Source organism: Wolffia australiana, chromosome 6, assembly GCF_029677425.1.
Source record: "Wolffia australiana isolate 7733 chromosome 6, ASM2967742v1".
Classification (NCBI taxonomy): Eukaryota; Viridiplantae; Streptophyta; class Magnoliopsida; order Alismatales; family Araceae; genus Wolffia; species Wolffia australiana.
In genome coordinates this window covers 2,816,052-2,840,913 of record NC_135840.1, presented here as the reverse complement: position 1 = coordinate 2,840,913, position 24,862 = coordinate 2,816,052, and the positions used below count along the sequence as shown (strand labels likewise).

At 38.6% G+C, this 24,862-nt stretch overlaps 1 protein-coding gene across 7 annotated transcripts; it reads left to right on the top strand.

The window, feature by feature from the left end:
- Nucleotides 1-5,067: 5,067 nt before the first annotated feature.
- LOC144704592 (uncharacterized) lies at nt 5,068-8,852 on the top strand. 7 transcript variants are annotated; one of them, XM_078577069.1, is made up of 10 exons: nt 5,068-5,262; nt 5,849-5,976; nt 6,068-6,184; nt 6,303-6,419; nt 6,979-7,511; nt 7,600-7,699; nt 7,793-7,852; nt 7,928-8,011; nt 8,080-8,181; nt 8,290-8,852. In XM_078577069.1, exons 2-10 carry the CDS (start codon nt 5,926-5,928, stop codon nt 8,695-8,697), a joined length of 1,572 nt encoding a protein of 523 aa, XP_078433195.1. In that variant the 5' UTR covers nt 5,068-5,262; nt 5,849-5,925; the 3' UTR covers nt 8,698-8,852. The 7 variants fall into 7 exon arrangements, with proteins under 7 accessions (XP_078433195.1, XP_078433190.1, XP_078433193.1 ...); XM_078577064.1 differs by having other exon boundaries at nt 5,069-5,262; nt 6,065-6,184; XM_078577067.1 differs by having other exon boundaries at nt 5,076-5,213; nt 6,065-6,184.
- Nucleotides 8,853-24,862: the final 16,010 nt, after the last annotated feature.

Below are 24,862 nucleotides of genomic sequence, written 5' to 3'. Positions count from 1 at the left end.
TCCAAGTCTCCTACGATTCAGCTTCATTCATTCATCGTCTCTAGGTCTTTAAAGCGTCCCTCTCTCTTAAATCCCCTCTCATTTCTCTCCTCTATCTTTATTACATGCATCTGTATCGCTCTCTCTCTCTACAGTCACGCCTTCAATCCACCCTACCCGGCTCTTCCACAATTTAGAGAGAGAAAGAGAGAGATAACGAGGGAAGATCCTCTTGGTTTTGATTCCATTTCTTCGTCTTCTTTAGAGCAGATCTGGGATTACGATCGTCGATGGTGGAATAGGCCGAGCAAGCGTGATATTCGACTGTACAATACTGTGTGTGTTTCGTCTTCCACGTTATTGTTCGATCTTTTTCTTGCTACAGGAAGGGATCGACTCATTGCTCACGCAGAGCCTTGTCCAATCCAGGGACGCCATCTTCCATCTCTCTCTCTCTCTCTCTCTCTCTCTCTCTCCCTCTCTCTCTTTCTCATCATAGAGATTGATCAGTACTTGGGTAAAGCCTTGTCTTATCCTGGGACGAATATGATCTCTCTCTCTCTCTCTCTCTCTTGTTCCAGGATCATGACTCGTGATCTCTCAATCCCTCTTTCATCAAAAGAGACTGATCTTTCCTTGCGTTATGTCTTGTCCGATCCCGGGGAGAAGAAGATCGCTCTCTCTCTCTCTTTCTGGGTCCTGATCTCCACATCTCTCTTAGCTCTCGCCACTCTCTTTATTCCTCTCTCTCTCTCTCTCGCTCCTTATCTCTCTTAGCGCCACTCTCTCTACCTCTCCCTACCTCTCTTATCGTCACTCTCTATATTCCTCTCACTCCGCCTCTCTCTTAGCACCACTCTCTCTATTCGTCTCTCTTTCTTTCCCTATCTCTCTTATTGCACTCTCTCTCTCCATGACTCTCAAAGCGCGCTCTCTCTCTCTCTCTCTCTCCCTATCTCTCTTAGCTCCACTCTCTCTGTTCATCTCTCTCGCTCAATCTCTCTTGACGGCACTCTGAATATTCCACTCCCTTTCTCACTCTCTCTTAGCGCCGCTCTCTCTATTCCTCTCTCTCTCTACCTCTATTAGCACTACTCTCTCAATTCCTCTGTCTCTCTCTCTTAGCGCCACTCTCTTCTTACCTCTCTTAGCGCTACTCTCTCTATTCTCCTCTCTCTCTCTCTCTCTTAGCGCCACTCTCTCCCTATCTCTCTTCGCGCTACTCTCTCAATTCCTCTCTCTCTCTCTCTTAGCGCCACTCTCCCCCTACCTCCCTAGGGCTACACTCTCGATTCCTCTCTCTCTCTCTCTCTCTTAGCGCCACTCTCTCCCTGCCTCTTTTAGCGCAACTCTCTCAATTCCTCTATCTCTCTCTCCCTCTCTCTTTGTCCCACTCTCTCCCTACCTCTCTTAGCGCTAGTCTCTCTATTCCTCTCTCTCTCTCTTCCACTCTTAGCGCTACTCTCTGTTTGTCCCTCTACCTCTCTTAGCGCCACTCTCTCTATTCCTCTCTCTCTCTCTTCCACTCTTAGCGCTACTCTCTGTTTGTCCCTCTACCTCTCTTAGCGCCACTCTCTCTATTCCTCTCTCTCTCTCTTCCACTCTTAGCGCTACTCTCTGTTTGTCCCTCTCCCTCTCTTAGCGCCACTCTCTCTATTCCTCTCTCTATCTACATCTCTTAGCGCTACTCTCTCCATTTCTCTCTCTCTCTCCCTATCTTCAGAGCCTCTCTCTCTATTTCTCTCTCTCTCTCCCTATCTTCAGAGCCTCTCTCTCTCTCTCTCTTGTTCCAGGGTCGCGACTTGCGATCTCCCTATTTCTCTTTCAGAGCCTCTCTCTCTCTCTTTATGTATGTCGTTGTTTTTTTATAAAAATGGGATGGAATTTGGTACGTGGACACTGTTGGGGTTTTAAGGGGCTTCCCAGTGAACGTGGGGGCCGTGATGTTTGCACGTAGAAAGACAGCTGCATGCTTTAGTCGGCTTCTCTCTCCCTCTCTCTCCTCTCCCAGTTCTCCCTCTCCATCTCTCCACCTCTCTTCTCTCTCTCTCCATCTCTCTTCTCTCTCTCTCCATCTCTCTGTTCACTGTTGTATCTCTTTGCCCAGCCTTGGCTTCTATCTCAATATTCTATCTCCACTCTCTCTCTCTTCAATCTTATATCTCAATCTCTCTCTCCCTTAAATCTCCCTCTCTCATCACTTAAATATCTCTCTCCCTCAAATCTCTCTGTCATCACTTTAATCTCACTACCTTAAATCTCTCTCTCTCTCTCTCTCTCTGATATTTTAGTGTATCATTTATCTCACTCTCTCCATCTTTCCATTACTCTCTTCGCCTCTCTTTTTTCTCTCTAGCTCTTTCGATCAATCTATGTCTTCTTTATCTCTTATTATATTCATCTCCTCTCCTTGTGTCTTATATATATCATCACTTAAATACCTCTCTTCCTCAAATATCTCTCTCATCACTTAAATCTCACTCTCTTAAATCTCCCTCTCTCTCTGCTTTCGGTGTACCACTTATCTCACCTTCTCCATCTTTCCATTACTATTTGCACCTTTCTTGCCTCTCTCACTCACTCTATAGGTCTTATTTCCCTCTCATTCAACGAATCTCCCCCTGCTTTTATCTTATATCTCCATCTCTTTTTCTATTCATGTGGCCGTCTTTCTCAACCTCTTTCCATTTTCCTGTCTCTTCATCTCCTGTATCCATCTCTCTTTCCTTCATTTTATACATACCATGGTAAACATGACATAATACAGCTAATTATTCTTAATCATGTTATAATCACATATTAATCCAATTGGTTCATAAAGTTGCACTTGGAGTAAATCCCTCTTCCCTTTCTCTCCACCTTTCTCTATATATATATATCTCTCTATTATAAATCTATTTCTCCATATTTGTGTCAACTTTCAATTATGGAAGTTGATATCTCTCAGATTTAATTTCTCATTCTTCTCCCTCTCTATCCGACATCTCTCTTTCCTCACCCATTATCATCAACCCATTTAGACCCTATAGTTAAATTAAGACTCATATTTGTAATGCTCTTTGTTTTTGTTTCTATTTTGGACAGTCCGATTAAAAAAATAAGCAAAAGCTTTCTGGGGTACAATTATTGAGGGGTATTTTCGTCAGTCTTGAATTTATGTGGGCCGGCTGATAGTCTAATACAATGGAATCGTATTTCATATTAATTCATAATTGCGAGAGTTAGAGCTCTTGAGGAAGATGTCAAGAGAGAGAGATCTAATAAAACATGGAGAAGAGAGAGGTGTACAGATCAAGATAGAGAGAGAATGAAGAAAGACTGTCGACAAGAGAGAAGATAGAGAGAGAGAGAGAGCCAACCAGAAAGATATGGAATAAGAGAGAGAGAGAGAGAGCCAACCAGAAAGATATGGAATAAGAGAGAGAGAGAGAGCCAACCAGAAAGATATGGAATAAGAGAGAGAGAGAGAGAGCCAACCAGAAAGATATGGAATAAGAGAGAGAATTATGGAATATCTGAGAGAGGATAATGGAATAAGAAAGAGGGAGACAGAAAGAGAGATAGAGAGAGAGAGAGAGAGAGAGAGAGAGAGAGAGACGCTGAGAGAATTATGGAATAAGAGAGAGATAAAGACAGAGAGAACCACCAAGAGAATTATGGAATAAGAGAGAGAGAACCACCAAGATAGATATGACATAAGAGAGGGAGAGAGGGAACGAACAAAAGATATATGGGATAAGAGAGAAAATCAACAAAAGATATATGGAATGAGAGAGAGAACCAACAAAAGATATATGGAATGAGAGAGAGAGAGAGAACCAACAAAAGATAAATGAAATAAGAAAGAGATAGAGAACCAACAAAAGAGATATGGAATAAGAGAGAGAGAGAGCCAAGAAAAGAGATATGGAATAAGAGAGAGAGAGCCTAGAAAAGAGATATGGAATAAGAGAGAAAGCCAAGAAAAGAGATATGGAATAAGAGAGAGAGAGAGAGAGAGAGAGAGAGAGAGAGAGAGAGAGAGAGAGAGAGAGAGAGAGAGAGAGAGAGAGAGAGAGAGAGAGAGAGAGAGAGAGAGGATAATATAGAGAGAGACAGATGCAACTATAGAGATGGAAGAAATGGATAAAAGATGTAGGTTAGAGAGAAATAGAGAAATATATTGAAATAAAGATGTTCCTTAAACATGTAGAGTGAGATGTAAAGCAGTAGAAGGTAGAATGAGGGATTAGCTGAGATAAACATTTGATGAGAGATTAGCTGGTGGCTACGAATGAGTTCCAGACAACTACTGAGACCTCGTGAAGTCGTATACGCACGGGTGTCAGGGAAAGGTCAGACTTTCCTGAAATGAGAGAAAGAGATAGAGATAGAGAGGGGTTGGGAGAGAGAGAGGGGGGGAAGAGAGCGGTTGATAGTGAAGAGAGCGAGATAGAAGATAGGGTGGAAGAGAGAGAGAGAGAAATAGATCATTGATGGGGGGGGGGGAGAGAGATAGATAGGGGGAGAGAGCAAGAGACAGAGAGATAGAGAGGGAGAGAGAAAGAGGGAGGGAGGGAGGGAGAGAGAGAGAGATAGAGAGGTAGAAAGAGAGTAGGGGAGAGAGAGATTGAGAGAGAGAGTGGGAGGGTGGGAGAGAGAGAGAAAGAGAGAGTGGGATAGTGGGAGAGAGAGAGAGAGAAAGCGCGAGAGTTGGGGGGGGAGAGAGAGAGTGGGAGAGCGGAAAAGCGAGAGAGAAAGAAAGAGTGGAAGAGTGGGAGAAAGAGAGAGCGAGAGTTGGGGGTTGGAAGAGAGTCAGAGAGAGAGAGAGAGAGAGAGAGAGAGTTGGGGGTTGGGAGAGAGTCAGAGAGAGAGAGAGAGCGCCAGACATAGAGAGTGGGAGAGAGAGAGATAGATGGATAGATCCATAGATAGGCAGACAGAGGGGGAGAGGAGAGGGAGCGAGACAGTGAGAGAGAGATAGATTGATAGACAGGTTGATATATAGACTGACAGAGTGATAAATAGACAGGGGTCAGAAATGGAGAGGGAAGGAGAGAGAGAAAGAGCAAGAGTTAGATAAATACAAGTGGGGGGAGTCGGGGGCGAGGGAGGAAGAGAGAAAGAGAGAGAGAGAGAGAAATATTCGCATAAATGGCTGCCGATTGAGAATTCTAATAGCTTTATGAATTTCATCGTTGAGGTGGGCTCGACGGCGACGGACCGATGCTGAGGGAGACGATGCCAGCTTTCATGTGATCTCCCTCTCTTTCTTCTTATTCTCGGTCTCTTTCCAAGCTAGAGGTATAGAGCTAAACGTCTCTCTCTTTCTCTCTCCTTCCCCCCGTCTGGAAAAGAGAGGTCTTCTCGTAGAGAGATTACCGCTGGCCTCTCTCTCTCTCTCTTTTTCTTGCCCTTAAGGAGAGGTTTTCTCGTACAGAGATAACCGTGACTCTCTCTCTCTCTCTCTCTCTCTCTCTCTCTCTCTCTCTCTCGTTCTTGCTCCTGGTCTGGAAAGGGGAGGTCTTCTCGTAGAGAGATTAACCGCGACTCTATCTCTCTTTCGTTCTTGCTCCTGGACTGGAAAGGAGAGGTCTTCTCGCAGAGAGATAACCGCGACTATCTTTCTATCGATTTCTCTCTATCTCTCTCTCCTTGTCCATTTGTCTCAGTCCCCACCTGAGTCACTTTTTTGTTTCTGATCTTCTGAGCTCCTGACGCCCCCATTCTGAAGCCTTCCTGCCTTTCCCCCTTGTCTCCCCCCATTTTAATTCATCCGACACCTTTCTCTCCCACCTCTATCTTTCCATCTCTCTCTCTCTCTCTCTCTCTCTCTCTCTCTCTTTCTCTCTCTAACTATCTATCTGCCTATCTCGCTGGGCTTCTCCAGGGACGGCATTAATATATTGGCCGGCGATACCGCCGGGGTAATGGTGGCGGCTTAGGTGAAGGGCGACGACGAAGGAGATGAGCTCCGAGATCACGACTTCGTTTCGACCCATGAAAGCATCTCCTAAGGTGGGGCATCTCTCAATCTTCGTCTCCGTAGACGACTTCTTGAGGACGCTGAAACACACACACTCTCTCTCTATCTTTCTCTCTCTAGAAGATGAAGGAGGAGAAGAACGCAAAAACCCATATAGAGGAAGGAAGGTCCGTGAATGGGTTGATGCCACCCGGGCGGAGTCGATCAAGAAGAGAGAGAAAGTTACAGCTGGAGAAGACGGTAGGAATGGAGCTCTCTCTCTCTCTCTATTTCTATCTCTATCTCATCTCTCTCCATCTCTCTCTCTCTCTCTTTCTGGAGCTTTGCGGAAGTTGCCATAGTCAGATTGATTTTACAGGTTGATCGGCTAAGGAAGAGGCTTCGGCGGGAGGAGAATATCCACCGGGCGCTCGAGCGGGCATTCACCCGTCCTCTCGGTTCTCTTCCTCGTCTTCCCTCATACCTTCCCTCCAAGGTACTCTCTCTCTCTCTCTCTCTCTCTCTCTCTCTTTCTCTCTTTCTCTCTCTCTATCTCTCTCAATCTCTCTATCTGTATTTCTATCTCTCTCCATTCTCCATGTGTTTCCTGCTACTTATCGCCTGCATCTCATATCTTTGCTGTGGATTGTCTGAAACTGATTTCTTCAGACCCGAATTCCCATCTCTCTCTCTCTACCCTTTTTTTGCTCCTGAATTATCCCAGCCCGACATCATAATACATGAATTACTTTCTATCTCTCTCTCTGCCCGCATGGGTTTTTGGTTCTTAACATCTCTTGTGGGTGATCTCCTCAGTCCATTTTCCATATCTCTCTCCTCATATGCTTCTGATTCACATCGTCTGAATTCCTCTCTTTCTATCTACTTCTTGAATGTTCTCTCACTCACTTCTTCCTATTATTTCTATCTCACTGATGTCAAAGCAACTTGTCTCTTCTTCTTGCTTCCTCCATACTCATCCCTTGCTCTCTTGTTTGCTATGGGCTGAAACACTAGTTTCTCTCTCTGTAATTCTCTCTTTCTCTCTCTACTAGATGGTGGAGCTTCTGGCAGAGGTGGCTGTGCTGGAGGAGGAAGTGGTTCGGCTGGAAGAGCAAGTCATCAGCTTCTGGCAGGGCCTCTACCTGGAGGCAGCCCACCTCTCCTCTTCCAAGAAGCCAAAGTCTCTGCCGGCGATCTCGGCCGCCATCTCCGACAGAAACCCGCCGAGAACCGCAACAAACAAGAAGACACAGGCCCAACCCCAATTCTCAAGGATCAGAGCCAGATCAGGCATTCAAAAACAGGAAGATCACACCACTGGTCCAAATAAGATCTCAGAACAGCTCCTCAGATGCTTGATTATGATCTTCTCTGGCAGCGACAGTGGCGGATCCACTGACACATCAGAGGCCTCCCAGCCCTCCATCTCCGGCAAAGAAGAGAGAATCTTCCAAGATCCTTATGGAATTTTCTCTGAATTCCAGCCCAGGGATGTTGGGCCTTACAAGAGATTCGTATCCGTGGATGCCCGACTGGCCACTGCCGGCATCGCCGCCTCACCACCGGCGCTCTTGAGGAGGCTGAGGTGAGCTCAGTCCCCCCTAGACATGAATTTTGGAATGAGAAAGGAGGGGGATCTTCCAGAGACTGGGAATTTGATGCTTGAGAAACAGGTTTCTGCTCAGGAGACTGGGATCTGTGGATCTTCGACGGTTGACCCATCAGGAGAAGCTTGCCTTCTGGGCCAACGTCTACAATTCATGCATGATGAATGTAAGAACAGCTTCTCTTTCCATTCTAGGATGATAATTTGATAATCAAATGATGAGTTTTCTTACTTTCTCTGTCCTTATGGCCCTTGTTCAGGCCTTTCTGGAGAAGGGCATACCCTCCATGCCGCAAACTGTCGCCTCTCTGATGCAGAAGGTACTCTAAATGTCTCTATTCCTTCTTCAACTCCCTTGGATTCAGTTCAAACATTTGATTTCCTTTCAAACTAAGGCGACGATAAATGTCGGAGGGCGGGTGATGAGTGCAATCTGGATTGAGCATTTCATCCTGAGACTCCCTCGCAGCCATCCATCTGTAAGAATTGTAATTAAGTCTACGTCAAAGTTTATAGTAAAGTTAACCATTGTTCCTCTGGGGGACAGGCCCTGAAGACTCCAGTTTACTTTGAAAGTATTGGTGGGTTTGGCTGGCCAGAGCCCCTCGTCTCCTTTGCCCTGTCCTGTGGAAGCTGGTCGTCTCCGGCGGTAAAGCTCACCTCTTTAGAAGTCAACTCTTCTGGGTCTTGTTTTAGGAAAGTCAACGTTGACTTTTGACCCTTCAATTATTGTGGGACTTGTGAAATTCTATCTCAGGTGAGGATCTACACTGCGTCCAAGGTGGAGGAGGAACTGCAAGTGGCCAAGAGGGAGTACCTTCAGGCCGCTGTGGGCATATCTGGCGGCCGTGGCAACGACGACTGTTGCAGCTGTAGCAGCCGTTGCGACGGTAGCGATGGCAATGGCAGCGTCAACGGAGGCTGTAACGGTAATGGCGGCAACGGCGGGGTCATGGGGATACCAAAGCTGTTAGATTGGTACATGGTTGACTTTGCCAAGGACATTGACTCTTTGGCAGACTGGATCTGCCTGCAGCTGCCGTGTGGCCTCCGGACAGAGGCGGTCAACTGCCTTGAAGGTGCAAGAAGTGGCAACAATGCTGCCGTTGACTTTATCAGGGTCATCCCCTATGACTTTACATTTAGGTACCTTCTGGCTACCTGATTTTGGAAAACAGAGGAAGAAAAGAAAGTGCAGTTTGACTACAATGGTCAGCCTAAAATGTCTCCTTTTTGTGGAAAATACTGTTTGACTGCCTAGTCAAATTGCAGAGTTTCTGTCATTTATGAATAATTTTGGGCGAAAGGAAATCAATGTGATCTACTGGAGCTGATATTGAGGGTTCTGCGTTCATAAAAATCACTTAATTCCAGGAAAATATGTACACTACATTTAAATAAATTCCTTGAACAAAGAACCAAACCCAGCAACCGTATAATATTTATCTGAGATGGACTTCTCGGAAATTAAGTGCATTAAATAGATGCGAAATAGTTAAAACCACATACATGAAAGAATCTACGTTATGAGCTGCCTTTGTTTGTACTTGTAATAAAGTACATTCAAGAATGTGTTACAACGTCAGAAATGAATAAGTCGTGTTCACTATTTGAGGTGGATTTAAGCATCAGCATGGGATGGGATAACATGGGCAAGAGGGATAGAACCGTGACATCTGACACGAATTATGATACATGCTGATAAGCAGCAGCTGTCAACAACTGTAACGAAGAATCAAGTCCAGAAACAAAAATAGAACGGCAAAGACAAGAAAAAAAACTGAGAGAAAGATGAGACAAGAGAAGTAAAAGAACTAAAAGACTTAAATAGAGAGAGAGAATGATTTAAATATATATTAATAGAGAGAGAATGATCGAACAAGAGAGGTGAGAAAATTCAAGACAGACGAGAAGAGGGTGGTGGAAAAAAATATAGAGGGGGGGAGAGAGAAAGAGAGGAGTGACAAAACATTGCAGGACAGAGAATTGTGAAGAGGCTGATTGAAAGAAAGCTATATATGTATGTATATATGATAGAGACAAGTAATACGGATGAGTCAAATAAAATGGCAAGACAGATGTGAAGCGAGTGGTGAAGAAATTTTTATTTGTATATATTGTTTTCTTGTCGTAAGTGTACACAAATATATTTAGAGAGTGTGTGAGAGAGACACGTGTGAGAAGAAATTGCAAGACAGAGAGATGTGAAGAGGGAGGATGAAAACAATGTACATAAATATATGTAGATTGCGACAAGTGATAGAGATGGGTCAGGAATTATTGCAAGACAGATGTTAAGAGGGTGGTGAAGATATATGTGCATTATAACTTTTCTCTTGTCTTAGCTGTATACAAAATATATGAATATTGTGTTAGAGAGATATGGGGAATAGAGAGAGAGAGAGACGAGTCAGAAGAAAATGCATGACAGACAAGCGAAAAAACAGATATATATATATATATATATATAAGGGTATCTGATGAAACAAGAGATGGGGATGAGTGAGGAAAAAATTATAAGACAGATAATAAGAGGGTGATGAAGAAATTTATATATCTATTGTCTGTCTTAAAGGGTATGAATATATATATATATAAATAATGAGAGAGAGAGAGAGAGGAGTCAAGAATGAATGAAGGAAAAGGACCCGAGGTTTTGGGGATGGGACACTTGTTCTGGGACACAGTGCCGTCAAGCGAAATGATTCTCTAGCCATACCCAATGCAACAGGGGAGCTGTTCCGCAAGTACCAGCCAATGAGAGAAAAACTAGAGAGAGATGCTGGAAATAAGCTGGAGAGATAAGCTAGAGAGAGAAAAACTGAGAGGGATAGTGGATACTAGAGTGAAACTGAGAGAGATGCTGGAGAGAGAAGCTTGAGAAAGAAGCTGGAGAGAGAAGCTAGAGAGAGAGAGAGAAACTGAGAGAGATACTGGAGAGAGAAGCTTGAGAAAGAAGCTGGAGAGAGAAGCTAGAGAGAGAGAGAGAAACTGAGAGAGATACTGGAGAGAGAAGCTTGAGAAAGAAGCTGGAGAGAGAAGATGGAGAGAGAGAGATACTGGAGAGAGAAACTATAGAGAGATAACTCAGATAAGCTGGAGAGAGAGAAACTGAGAGAGATGCTGGAGAGAGAGAAACTGGAGACCGGAGAGATACTGGAGAGAGAAACTGAGAGAGATGCTGGAGAGAGAGAAACTGGAGACCGGAGAGATACTGGAGAGAGAAACTGAGAGAGATGCTGAAGAGATGGAGAGAAAGAGAAACAGAGAGATACTGGAGAGAGAAACTGAGAGATAAGCTGGAGAGAGAGAAACTGAGAGAGATGCTGGAGAGAGAAACTGAGAGAGAAGCTGGGGAGAGAGAGAATCTGGAGAGAGAAGCTGGAGAGAGAAGCGGGAAAGAGAGCGAGGAGAGAGACGGAAAGAGTTCAAATGTAGCTGACATTTTAGCTGGCGTGGAGGATTCTTATTCTACAACTTTGGACATTTCCTTTGGCCTTACTCACCACGTGAGCTGGAGAGAACGGTAGGCAGAGAGAGAGAGACTTAAGAGAAAGACAAGGAGACAACGTAAGATAGTCGTGAAAGATATGAAAGAGAGCTAAAGAGAGTAGAGACAAACTTAAGAGAGAAAGGTGGTATGATGTGGGATGATGAGAGAGAAAGAGCGCGAAAGAAAAATAGATAGTAAGGTGTGGGGGGATGAGAGAGAAAGCAAGAGAAAGAGAAAGATGGGAAGATGTAGAGGCTGAGAGAGAAAGAGAGCAGCAGCAGCAGCAGCAGCAGCAGCGAAAGAAGGAGAAAGAGTGTAAGATGTGGGAGGATGAGAGAGAAAGATAGAGAGATATATATAATGAGTCAGTAACAGAGCAAAAGATAGCGAGATTATATGACGTGCGAGGATTTTAGAAAAATAGAGCGAAAGGAAGAGAGAGATTGTATCATGTGGAAGGATTTTAGGGAAATAGAGCCAAAGAAAGAGAAAAATGGTAAGACGTGGGAAGATGAGAAGGAAAGAGGTAGAAAGAGAGATGTGGGAGGATGAGAGAGAGAGAGCAAAAGAAAGAGAAAGATGGTACGATGAGAGAGAAAGAGGTAGGAATAGAGCAAAAGAAAGAGAAATATGTGGGAGGATGAGAAAGAATGATGTAGAAATATAAGAAAACAAAGAGAAAGATGTGGAAGGATGAGAGAGAAAGAGAGAAAAAGAAAGAGAGATGTGGAAGGATGAGAGAGAAAGAGAAAGACGGTAATCTGTGGGAGGATGAGAGAAGAGAACGAGACAGAGATAAAAAAGAGAGGAAGATAAGAAAACAAAAAGAAATGTGGGAGGATGAGAAAGAATGATGGAGAAATATAAGAAAACAAAGAGCAAGATGTGGAAGGATGAGAGAGAACGGGAGATCGTAATATGTGGGAGGATGAGAGAGAAAGAGAGAAAAAGATGGAAAGAGGGGAAAACAAAAAGAAAGATGTTGTAGGATGAGAGAGAAAGAGAGAAAAAGATAGAAAGAGAGAAAACAAAGAGATGTTGTAGGATGAGAGAGAAAGAGAGAAAAATATTGAAAGAGAGGAAAACAACGAGAAAAAGAAAGATAGAGACGGAGATAGAGAGAGACGAAAAGAAAGAGAAAGATTATAAGGTGTGGAGGCATAAGATAGAAAGAGAGAAACAAATAAAAAGAGTGATGAAGAGAGAGAGAGAGAGGAGAAAGAAACAGAAAGAAGAGAGAGAGATAGAGAGGACCGTCCCTTGTCTTAAGTGGGACAGAGAGAGAACCCCAGAAAGAACCAGTCCTACCTGTTGAAGTCACGTGCCAGGTTGTCATCACACGTGGGTGAATGCTGACTAGTTATGTGGGTCAAGAGATTTGAGACAGGCAGGATATTGCAAAGCCTCACAAAGAAGAAGAGTTTTGTAACCAGAAAGTTAAGCAGAAAATATGAGAAAAACTCTTTTTCCTCATAAAAATCTGAAAATTAGAATTAAAATTTAATCGTCATGGTGAAACATGTGTTCAAAACTAACCCAGTGGTGCAGATAGAGACAGGTTAAAATGGTAATAAAAATGCTTCCTTCGAAGAATATCATATATCTACAAAGAAATAAAAGTCAAACCCACCAACATAAAATGTATCATCAAATTTAATAAAATATTGAATGGAAAGGGGGTAGAAAAAAGGAAATGAAATACATTCAAACTATGGGTTAATATCACGGTACAGCCCAAACCAGGTCGAAAGTCTGCGATCTAACCTTAGGCTTTTTTTTGGTACGAGTATATCCCAAACTCACTAAGTCGTCTGCGATATATCCTGGTGATGACGTGGAGTCCATCGTGGCTGCCAGGTGGATCTCCGGTCAGATTTTGACCTGGCGAAACCCACCTGGCAGCCACGCTGGATTCCACGTCATCACCGGGATATGTCGACCTGCCAAGGGTTTTTCGATAAGAGAGAGAGGGGCATTCTAGAGAGAGAGAGAGGCGGCCTAGAGAGAGAGAAGGAGAGAGAGGTTCTAGAGAGAGAAAGAGAGGTGTTCTAGAGAGAGAGGCATTTTGTAGAGAGAGAAAGGGAGAGAGACCCGACTGAAGTCCGCCAGAACGCCTCTCTCTCTAGAACACCTCTCTTTCTAGAGAGAGAGAGAGGTTGGGTCTCTCTAGAGCGCCTCTCTCTAGAGAGACCCGACCGAAGTCTGCCAGAACGCCTCACTCTCTAGAACACCTCTCTTTCTAGAGAGAGAGAGAGGTCGGGTCTCTTTAGAGAGCCTCTCTCTCCCTTTCTCTCTCTACAAATGCCTCTCTCTCTAGAACACCTCTCTTTCTAGAGAGAGAGAGAGAGGTCGGGTCTCTCTAGAGCACCTCTCTCTCCCTTTCTCTCTCTAAAAAATGCCTCTCTCTCTAGAACACCTCTCTTTCTCTCTCTGGAACCTCTCTCTCCTCCTCTCTCTCTCTCTAGAATGCCCTCTCTCTCTCTTATCGAAAAACCCTTGGCAGGTTGACATATCCCGGTGATGACGTGGAATCCAGCGTGGCTGCCAGGTGGGTTCCGCCAGGTCAAAATCTGGCCGGAGATCCACCTGGCAGCCACGATGGACTCCACGTCATCACCAGGATATATCCCAGACGACTTAGTGAGTTTGGGATATACCGTACCAAAAAAAGAACTAAGGTTAGCTCGCAGACTTTCGACCTGGTTTGGGCTGTACCGTGATATTAACCCTCAAACTATTTAATAGAACTATTGTGAAGTCGAGGGGAAAGCCAAAGTTGCATATGTTTTAACATTTGATGAGAAAGATAGAATCACAGGGATAACCAAAGGAAGAAAATACTTACTATTCATATAATTAAAGGTCATATTTATTATTAGCAAAATTTTCATACACATATTACTGCGTAAGGCTCCTCGTTTTGGACCGCGGACTAGTCAGACCAGACCAAACTGGTACTGTCAGTCCAGATCTGGTCTGAGGGTCAAACTGGACCGGGAGTGAACTTTGGTCAACTCCCCCAATCATCCCCTTGTTTGGGCTCAGCTCTCCCAGCCGTTCTGTTCACGCTCCCTGATTGCACCAACCCTTCCTATTCTTCATTTTCCTTTTCTATTCATTTTTTCATCTTTTCTTCTTACTTTTCATTTTATATTCTTCTTGTTTTATACTTCTTTTGTTTTATTGTTCTCGTCTTGTACTTTTATTCCTCCTTTCTTTTTCTATTTTCGTTTTCTTCTTATTCTTTTTTAATTTTTAATTTTCTTTCTTTTTCTTCTTTTATTTTTTTCTATTATTATCTTTTTATATTCCTCTCATTCTTCTTTTATTATTATTTTCATCTTGTTTTATTATTCTTTTATTAATATTGTCAACTTATTTCCTTTTTCTTCTCTTTTTTGTTTATTCTTAACTTCTTCTTCTTTTGATATTTCTTTCTCCTTTACTTCGTCCTCTTATTTTATTTATCTTTTCATCTTACTTGCTTCTTCTTTTGATGTTCTTCTCTTTCTCTTTTTTTCATATATTGTTCTTCACTGTCATTTTCTTTTATTTTTATTATATTCTTCTCGTCTTCTCATTTTCCTCTTCCTTTATTCTTCTTTTATTATTTTTTCATTTTTTGTTTTATTAATATTTTCCTCTTCCTTTCTTCTTCTTTTCTTATTTTTACATTTTTATTTTATTATTATATTCCTTTTCCTTTCTCCTTTCCTTATTATCTTTTTTCAATTTTTATTAATTTATTCTTCTTCTATTCCTTTTTTTGCACCTTCCTTTCTTTTTACTCATTTCTTATTCTTTCCCCTTGTTTCCTTCTTCCTTTCTTTATATTCCATGCTATTTTTTTACTTTTCTATTTTTTTTTTGACAATGACAAGGCCATACCAGAACCAGACCAAACTTAAGATAAGGTTTAGGTTTTGCTTAAAGCGTGGACTGGACTGAGACTGTCAAACCATAATAACAATAAACTGATTTAATATCAAAATAGTTATTATAACAGATACCTAGCGCATTAAAATCACATATCCTCAAATATCATTGAATCGACTTTGATTAGGTTTAAGCAGGATAGAGATGCAAATTTTCATCATTTTAGATAAAACGCTACGATGTCTTGGCTAAGAAGGGGTTGTTTCCTAGAATATTTTTTCCTTGAACAAATTAATCATCTTATGATTAAAATAAACAGTTGATGAAATATGTAATAAACTCATAACCTACCATTAAATTAAAGAATTAATGTGACTTCCTCGTAAAATATCTCTATTGAGAGAAATAAAGTCCATTTATTCAGTGAGTAAAGACAAAAATACATAACATATATGATAACTGAAAAATAAGCAATAATTGTTTCCTTGGTTTATTTTAGTTGTTTTTAATATTAGATAGTCTAGTTTGATGGGTAATTTGGATAGATTGTGATGGCCATGTAATTTAGGACTTTAACTCTGTAGCACGCATTGTCTTATTTTATAATTTAATTTTTAATAAAAGTTTGAAATTTTCATTGTTCACAATGAATCATTCATCTATATTTAGATAGTGAAACATCAAACATATGTTATTTATTCCCAGTATACAAATTCTCCAGTGTAAGTTGTGAGATAACTGATATAGCTTCATTGAAGTAAAAGTTTAAAAGCTTGAATCTGAATCAAATTTTTTTGGATATAATATAAATAAAATGTAATCTAAGTATATATAACAATATGTTGTAACGGCTTAGCCCATAAGAGGAGTGGGTTAATCTACAATCATACAAGAAATTACTCATCCGGAAGGAGATCTCAAAGAGAATGAATATATTCCTTATATTTAAATGTCCTCAAGTGTACCCTAGATGTATTTTATATCTCACAAGCAAATAAATACAAAGGGATAAAAATTAGGTAAAACATTGATGTTCTTTACATATAAGATACCAAAATACAGTACGTTTAGAAGAGTTAATACAGCATAAAGTTTTTACAATGCTCAGATCCAACAAAAAGCAAGAAAAAATAATTTAAAACTTATGAACTCCCTGAAACCTATACAAACGTTGTGTCAAAAATGATCTGAAATGTCTACTTGTCCTTTTCAAGATAAATTGAGCTTTAAAAAGGGGATATCTCAAAGTTGAGTTTGAAAATTTTGGAGGACAGATATTAAGTGTCAGAAGATGATAAGACACGTGACACGTCTTATAATTTTTTTTTATTTGAAAACATTGAAATGGAAAATTATTTTTCCTGACCAGATAATTTAAGATGTAAATTATGTGGCCCAAGTGGACCTAATATCATTAAGTCAAAAGGATAAGATTTACTATTACTTTTAGTTTTGAGGCAACACAAATATAAGATTCATCTTTTACTATTATTTCTAATACACCTACAAAATTTACTTCACTCAAGTATAATAAATATGAGAAACTGATCATAAAAAGATATTAGAGATACTCAGAAATATGAAATATGTTTCATATTTCATGTTACTTGGGCTTATTTGCATTGATTAATTGTTTTCAGGAAAAATTATTATATTTAATAATTTAAAGGGTATAGGATAATTATATAAGGAGATAACACCACAAAAAGGAGCTTTCAGAGAAGAATGAAACACACACATGTGATATTATATAATGATATTAAGATATCTCAATATGGTATTAAATGGTCATCATATGGAACAAAATGCGTGTACCCGTGAAGATCGTATTTTTTATCTTGAATTATGAAGCAAAAATCTGAGATGACTAGGGGATGAGATATTGGTTATACATGGGTTTATATAATTCAAACGGATGAATATTTATGCAAGTTTATATTTGGATTTATACTATGTTTATCCACTTTAGTTTAGTAATTAATTTTGACACGTTCATAGATAATTGCACATGTTATTCATGAATATATGAATAATAAATTTGAGCACTTAATGTATCTGTTTCATGATACATATCATTTGAAAATGTAGATCATTATTTGTGATTATCCTAAGGAACTATATAAAAAATATTTATAATGTATATTTCATTTGTTTATATTAAAAAGTGGTATTTTATAACTATTATGAAATCCTCTAATCAATGTTATGTATGAAATAATGATAGGAGATCAAAATAGAACACCATTGGTCAATTTTTGGAGATACAAATATGATCGCCGCAATGAAGCTTAAATACAATCAGATTTTAATGTACTTTAGAATTTATATAATTTGATTGAATAGCAATCGTAGAGATGATAATTTTGATGTGGAATATGAGAAAAAACAGACAGCCAAAATTTTGAAAAATTGAAAAGGATTGATAAAAATTGAAAGATATTATCATAAAAGCTATTCATTTTATTCAATATGTTTTGTGTAAATGCACAAAGAATTATGTTTTCTTGTGTTTTTGGAATTGAGATAACTATGACTACACAAAATTTTATCCCAAATAACCATGTAATACTGATAAAATCCAATAAAGAGGCTCATTTTAATTCATCAATATTATAAGGATGAGAAAGGAAATATATTTTCCCAATTCATTAAGATTACAGTTCTATCAAATACCATGACTAGCCACATGAAAGATTGATATACCAGACTTTTGGGCTACTAAAAGTCATTTAAGGTTTCTGATTTATACAATAACATTTTTATATTTTACTTACAAGTACAACACCAGTAAGGGTCAAATCCATGTGGAGAAAGTATTGAATAAGTAAAATTTTAATTTTCTTGTTTATTTCAAATGATTAAAAATAATTTTCAATTAATTAAATATTTTTTTTAAAAAAGTGAATTTATTTGAAAATAATTATAAATAATGAAAAATAATTTTCCGTATATTAATATATCAAAAATTTTAAAATAAAAATGCGAGTTTTAGTAGAATTTAAAGTGTAAAATAGTAAGCATTTCTAAAGAAACAATTTGAAGGTATTTTGTCATTGCCAACTGGAGATTGATGGTGGTGGCGAGATTGGAGGGATTGTATGAGTTTACCCACCCTGGATTATGGAAAACATGGTTGAGGGCAAACACTTGAAGTGGTGCAGTGGAGCGAGAGATGCATATATTGGTGGTGATGGAGATAACGATGGATATGCTCCAATGAGCGCCATAGATGGTGGTTGCATGCATGATAGTGAAAACCTATGCTACCAAAAACCATAAACTTGGAAAAGTAATGAAGATGTAAGTTTGAAAAGATGAGGATTAAACTAAGCTTGATATCATGTGCCCAAAGATCCTAGTGGTACTTTTTTCTTGACCTGTTTTTATCGGATTATCACTCATTCCATCCTTCGCCCTCAAAACATGACAGATTCCCCAAAAAATATTTAGATCGGAGATATGAAAGGGATTGAAGACGTAAGGAATGAACTACCCCACAAATTTCTGCTTGAAACTCCTTGATTATTAAATATCTTGATTTGAAAATGGAGCCATCTAAGTCATCCAATTTTCTCTCTCCTCCATCCAAGTTGTGTATTCCAAAGCACAACACAGCACATAAAAGATAAAAATACATTCAAGCAAAGGTAACAACTTTGTGAATTACAAAATTATTTTTATTTGTGATTTAATGTCACAAAATTCCATTAAATACTTGAAAATCTGAAAATATCAAAACCTCATTCTAAAAGTATTATAAAAACCCTGAAATTTTTAAATAAATAAAAAATAGAATTTATAAATTACAAATGTAAATTATTTATTAAAATATTGTTAAATAATTCTTTTAAAATATAATGGAATATGTAAAAAACTTAAATTCACTCTAAAAATATAATAACTCCTTTTAAGCCTTAGTAAAACGCATTTATTATTATGTCAATGAAAATACACACATCAAATACATGAGAGTTGTTTCAAAACTATCATGTTATTTGAGGCTATCAATTATCACCATTGAATCCCACAAAGAAGTGATCTTGATTCTTAAAAAAATGAGTTATATGAAAATCATGAAGAGGTTAAAATTTATAATTTTCTACTCTTGTTAACAATGTAAATGTGATCACACTTAATTTGTCTTATAGTAACGCCATGCATTTCATATCAATGGTGTCGAAAATCCATGCAATGTACGAAACTGGATTTGTACAGATATATATCTTATTGTTCAGGTTTATTGGTGGGACATCAAGTAGATAAAGTAAGACTCCTTAAGACGCCTTAAGCATTATAATAAAATAATTTTATGTTTCAATCTTTGACCCTTAAATCATTCTTATGTAAAATATACTGAATAGTCATCATTTTTTTACTCATCGAATAAAATAAATTAATATATGATATATGTAAAATGAAAAAAAATATTCCTTTAAAAATATTTTTATGGATCAATATTACAAGCAAACACAAATGTTTGTTAACGTTGAATATTAAAATAATAAATCATTTAGAAGAGTTACATATTTGAATATTAATTTTTCATGTTATTCATATAATATGGACGATCATGTAATTAGGTTAAAATGATGATAGTGATAAATTCATCAAAGTTATTATAAATGCTTAAAAGGATTGAAAGAAATTGTAAATGCGTACTAATAATGATGCTGATATATTAGCATCATTATAAATGCTTAACATAACTTATAAGTTAAATATATAATTTAGAATTTTTAAGTCATATTTGATGAATTATGAAGATTTGAAATCACTTATTAATGTAAGTTTAAGGTATTTATTGTATTTTTTAAGTGAAAGAATTTATGTGTGATTCATGGTCATATGAACAGTTTTCTTAAATGACTAAACTCAGATATTATACAAATAGTAGAGCCATTCAGAAAATCTCAATGAACTTAAAACAATACCTAGTTATATCTGTTTGATCTGGATTGGAAGTTTGAGAGTGATACTGATGCGTTCAATTCATCTCAGGCTAAATTATTGGAATTCAAAACAGAAAGGCATTTGAAAAAAAAATAACAACGAAGATATTATTATTAGATTTTGTTTACTAAAAAACATCAGGTAGGTAAATATTGATTCAATTCTTACTAAAATTTTAACATTTTGATCAAATTTCCAAAAGATGATGAAATATGAGAATCCAGAGAAAGGAAACTAGGTTCCTTTTTTCTGTGGAATAGAGGTATAATAGAAAAAATTTAAATACATTCCAATGATTGATTTTCGAAAATATGTTGACAAATCAGTTGTTAAATGAGTTCGAATATATGTTCTTATATTTATTTCTGAAAAAGAATTATTGGGACATTTTTGTTATGCAGAGTCGCTTAGAAGACTCAATGTCCTAAGAAGTTTTTTTAACTAAATTTTTGTTGACGTGAGATGAAAAATAGGAATAAAGGAAAACAGAACTAGAAACTATTGGAATGAATGTTGAGTGAGATCTGGATTAAGGAAAACAGGTGTATTAAGAATGAAATGGAATCAAAAGATCAAAATCTTCCGATTGTTAAATTCTTATTGAAATTTTAAGATGAAGAGTTGAATATTCATACATTCCAATTGTAATCAAAGAGGAAGATTTGGATATTGGTACTTTAAAATAAGAATGGGAGGAGGAAGAGTTGGAGACAAATTGAGATTCAAATAAGAGATATATCGTGGTGGAGGCACGTGCAGTGCCATGGGAATACCAAAGTTGCTTTTGTGCTTCTTACTTTGCCAATGCTATTGGCTTGCTGGCTGACTGAAACGACACAGTTATCACATGACCTCCTTAACGGGGCATATATTTGTGACAATTGCCTTAGTTGTGTCAGAAGCGGCCATGACCCATGACTTTATCTATGTCATGTCCTATGGTTTTACTTTCAAGTATCTGGGTCATCAGAAGTGGCAGAGGAAGAAAGGAAATTGAAAGTTCACTACAATGGATGGCCTAATACTTTTATTAATGACAAAAGACGTTTGGCCATCGAGTAAAACCTTTTATTTCTATAACAACACAGGAGTTGCAAACTCCGAAAAAAAAACTTACGGAAATTTATGTATTTAGCTGGAGTTTGACTCTTGAGTATATCTTGCAAAGGATATTAAATTGATCCCAGGAGAAGGTGTCTTTCGCTTTAATGTTAAGTCTCTGAACGACCAAAAGTCAGAAGATAAATAGTTTTTAAAAGGCGATGGAGAATGAGGAAGTAAGATGAAATGAATAGATGTGGGAAAATTAAAACCTCTCAAACCTAAATGAGGAGCTATTGTTATTGGGACAAATTAAACTGGAGGTGAACGATGAACTTTTGTGTTCAAATTGTGTTTACTGTTTGAGGTGGGTTTACGCTTCAATGACATCTGACTGCATTCGTCTTCTGACCAACAGTGACCTCTGACGCGCATTACGCTGCATGGAGATAAATAAGAACTGCCAAAACAGTATTCAAGAATGACGTCCAAAAACCAGAACGGAGAGTCAAAGGCAGAATAAGAGCCATGGATGCGGAGAGATAGAAAGAGGATAGCAAGAGAGAGAGAGAGAGAGCGAGAGAGAAAGAGAGAGAGAGAGAGAGAGAGAGAGAGAGAGAATGAGAGGGAAAAAGTAGAGGAAAGAGAGGGAGAGAAAGAGAGAGATACAGAGAGAGAGAGGTGGAGAGAGAGAGCGGAGAGACAAGTACAGATAGCGAGAGAGGTGCAGAGAGAGAGAGAGCGGGGGACACAGAGGTACAGAGAGAGAGAAGAGAGCAGGAGAGAGAAAGAGAAAAAGAGAGAGAGAGGTGCAGAGAGAGAAGAGAGCAGGAGAGAGAAAGAGAAAAAGAGAGAGAGAGGTGCAGAGAGAGAAGAGAGCAGGAGAGAGAGGTGCAGAGAGAGAAGAGAGCAGGAGAGAGAAAGAGAAAAAGAGAGAGAGAGGTGCAGAGAGAGAAGAGAGCAGGAGAGAGAAAGAGAAAAAGAGAGAGAGAGGTGCAGAGAGAGAAGAGAGCAGGAGAGAGAAAGAGAAAAAGAGAGAGAGAGGTGCAGAGAGAGAAGAGAGCAGGAGAGAGAAAGAGAAAAAGAGAGAGAGGTGCAGGGAGAAAAGAGTGCAGGAGAGAGAAAGAGAGAGAGAAAGGGGAAGAGAGAGAAGTGCATACTGCAGAGAGAGAAAATAGAGGGAAAGAGAAAGAGGGAAAGAGAGAGAAGTCCAGACTGCAGAGAGAGAAAAGAGAGGGAAAGAGAAAGAGGGAAAGAGAGAGAGATAGAGGGAAAGAGAGAGAGAAGGAGAGACAAAGAGTGAAAGAGAGAGAGAAGGAGAGAGAAAGAGGGAGAGAGAGAGAGAGAGAGAGAAAGAGAGAGAGAGAAGTCCTGGGAGTGAATGTATGGGACGGTGTTCTGGTGCACAGTACAGTCAAGTGAAATGATTCTTTGGCCGTCCCGAGTACGCTGTGGGACTGATCTGCGAGGAGCCGAGAACCAGCCAATGAGAGAGAACTAGAGAGAGAAAGTGAGGGAGTGAAGCCAGCTGGTTTTGGGATATGCGGCCGGTAAGTCTTCAACTCGAGCCCACATTTAAGCTGACGTGGAGGATTCTTCCTCCAAAGTCGACTTATTAACTTTAGGAATTTCTTTCAGCCTTCAATCACCACTCAAGCTGGATTCAACAGTCTGAGAGAACAATTAGTAGAGAAAGAGAATTGGAGAAAGAAAAGGAGACGTGGTAAGCGAAAGAGATGAGAGTTAAAGAGAGAGAGAGAGAGACAGAGACAGAAAGATGGAAGAAAGAGCGAGAGAACAAAAAGAAAAGAAAAAAAGAGCGAGAAACATAAGGAGACAGTGATGTACCAAAAGAAAGATGAAGAACATGTGGGAGGTATGGTTCGACTGACGATTTGGGGACTGCTGCTGTACTTGTTATCGGACATGGGAAATCCAAGACTTCACTTTTTACACCTATTCAGAGATTGTATGATGATGTCAAGCTATAGAAACATGGGTTGCTACAGTACCGATATCTGATGCCAGTATTTCATCTTCTTCTCCGTATGAATAAAACAAAATTTATTAAGTTAATGTATTTGCATAATAACACATATTCATAATTTTGATGTGAGATTTGATAGGGGCGACAAGCCAGCAGCAACTTGAAGCATATAACAGGCAGCGGTGGCCAGAGGAAGTTGTGAGAAACATCCAAGTCAGCATGCTGTGAACCAGATATCCTCCTATTCCTTGTAAATATTATTATTCTTCTTATCTTTTTCCTCCATCCTCTTCATATTTTTCCTCTCCATTCCCTCTTCTTTCCTCCTCTTCAGATCCTCCAACTGTAACTTATTTAGCTTCTTCCTCTTTGTTTCCTCATTTTAAATCTTCTTCATTTTTCTTATTCTCTTCATCCTTCTATATATCCTTTGTCTTCTCCGTCTCCATCTTGTTGTCTTGCTCCTTCGACTGCTTCTTATTGTCATTCTCCATCTCCATGTCCTTCATTTTCATATCCTTATTATTATTTTTCTTCTCCTCTATCTCCCTCTCCTTTAGACCAGTGTGAACTCTAGGCAAATCAACTTTGGGTCGCACTCTAGGCAAGAAGTCAACCCCTAATTAGAGTCAACCCTGGTTACTTATAATGACAAATCAAGTTTGGGATCATGTTTTTTATTTCATATTCATTATTTTTGTTTAAATAATACGAAATATTGTCTAACACAACATTCAGACATATATGGATCCTTTATTTATTCTTTAAAATTTAGCCGGTTCTGTTGAGTTAATTTTTGTGATGGTTAATCCATTTTGTGTGAAGTTTTTATTGATTCTATTTATTCTATTTTATTCAACCTCTCTCCATAACATTTAGACCCATAAATATGATCATCACATGGTGGTGTTCAGAAGCAGTATAGAAGACATTATTTTCTATGCTTACGAGATGGCATGGTGAAGGTATGGACATAAGTACCTGCCACTTAAAGTTCCACCCATCAATCACAGAAGTACATCATGATGTGTTAAGAGGACCCTAATGTTAAGAAAAACAACGTGGTCATATTGGATCATCTTCCATGCTGGAATAACACATACCAAATGACATGATATCTATTGCTGTCAAGAAAAGTGGCATCATTGAGAAGGTTTTGAAGAACTTTAAATGAAGGAGAAGCCAACCAAAATATCAAAGGATGACTGGGAGTTGTAGGTAATGAACAAGTAAAGGCAATCCTCTGATGAAGTTTTCTTTGGGTTCATTGAGAAAACTACATCAACAAGGAAGAATGTCGTAGTTGATGATACACATTATGTATCCTACACAGTTCTATGTTGCATTTTTCTTCATTGAAATAATCCTTTATTCAATATTATTCTTGTGTCTGTAATAAAGTCCTTGAATATATGTGGTGACTAACTAATGATCTGATTACAATATATAGATCACTAGTCTTTAAACATACACCCTTAAGCATTTCTATCCAAAGGATATTGGAGATGGACATGATTGTTCTGTTCTGTTCTTTTGAATGAAACAAAAAATTCACACAAAAGAACCGCACAGAGCCTTGTTATTTGTTCTGTTCTTTTTTGTGTGAATAGAACAGCTTTTCACACAATTAGAACAATTCGAACAAAATTCGTACAGTTTGTAAAATTAGCACAAATTGCTACAAATTCGCATAGAATTTGCACAAATTCACACAAATTCTCAGAAAAAATGTTTACGGTATTTTTTATTACTAAGTGTGGATATATTATTGAATAAATAGTCTTAGTTATTCAAATGATCCTAATTATTAGATTAAGTTAATAATCACTCAATAAGAGCATAGCAAATATAATATACATAAAGAAGGCAAAAAAATAAATATTGACAAATTGAATACTAAAAATAAAAAAAGAATAATAAAAAAATATATACAAAATGGAATAATCAAAAAATTGATTTTTTTGTAGAATAATTCAATCTCAT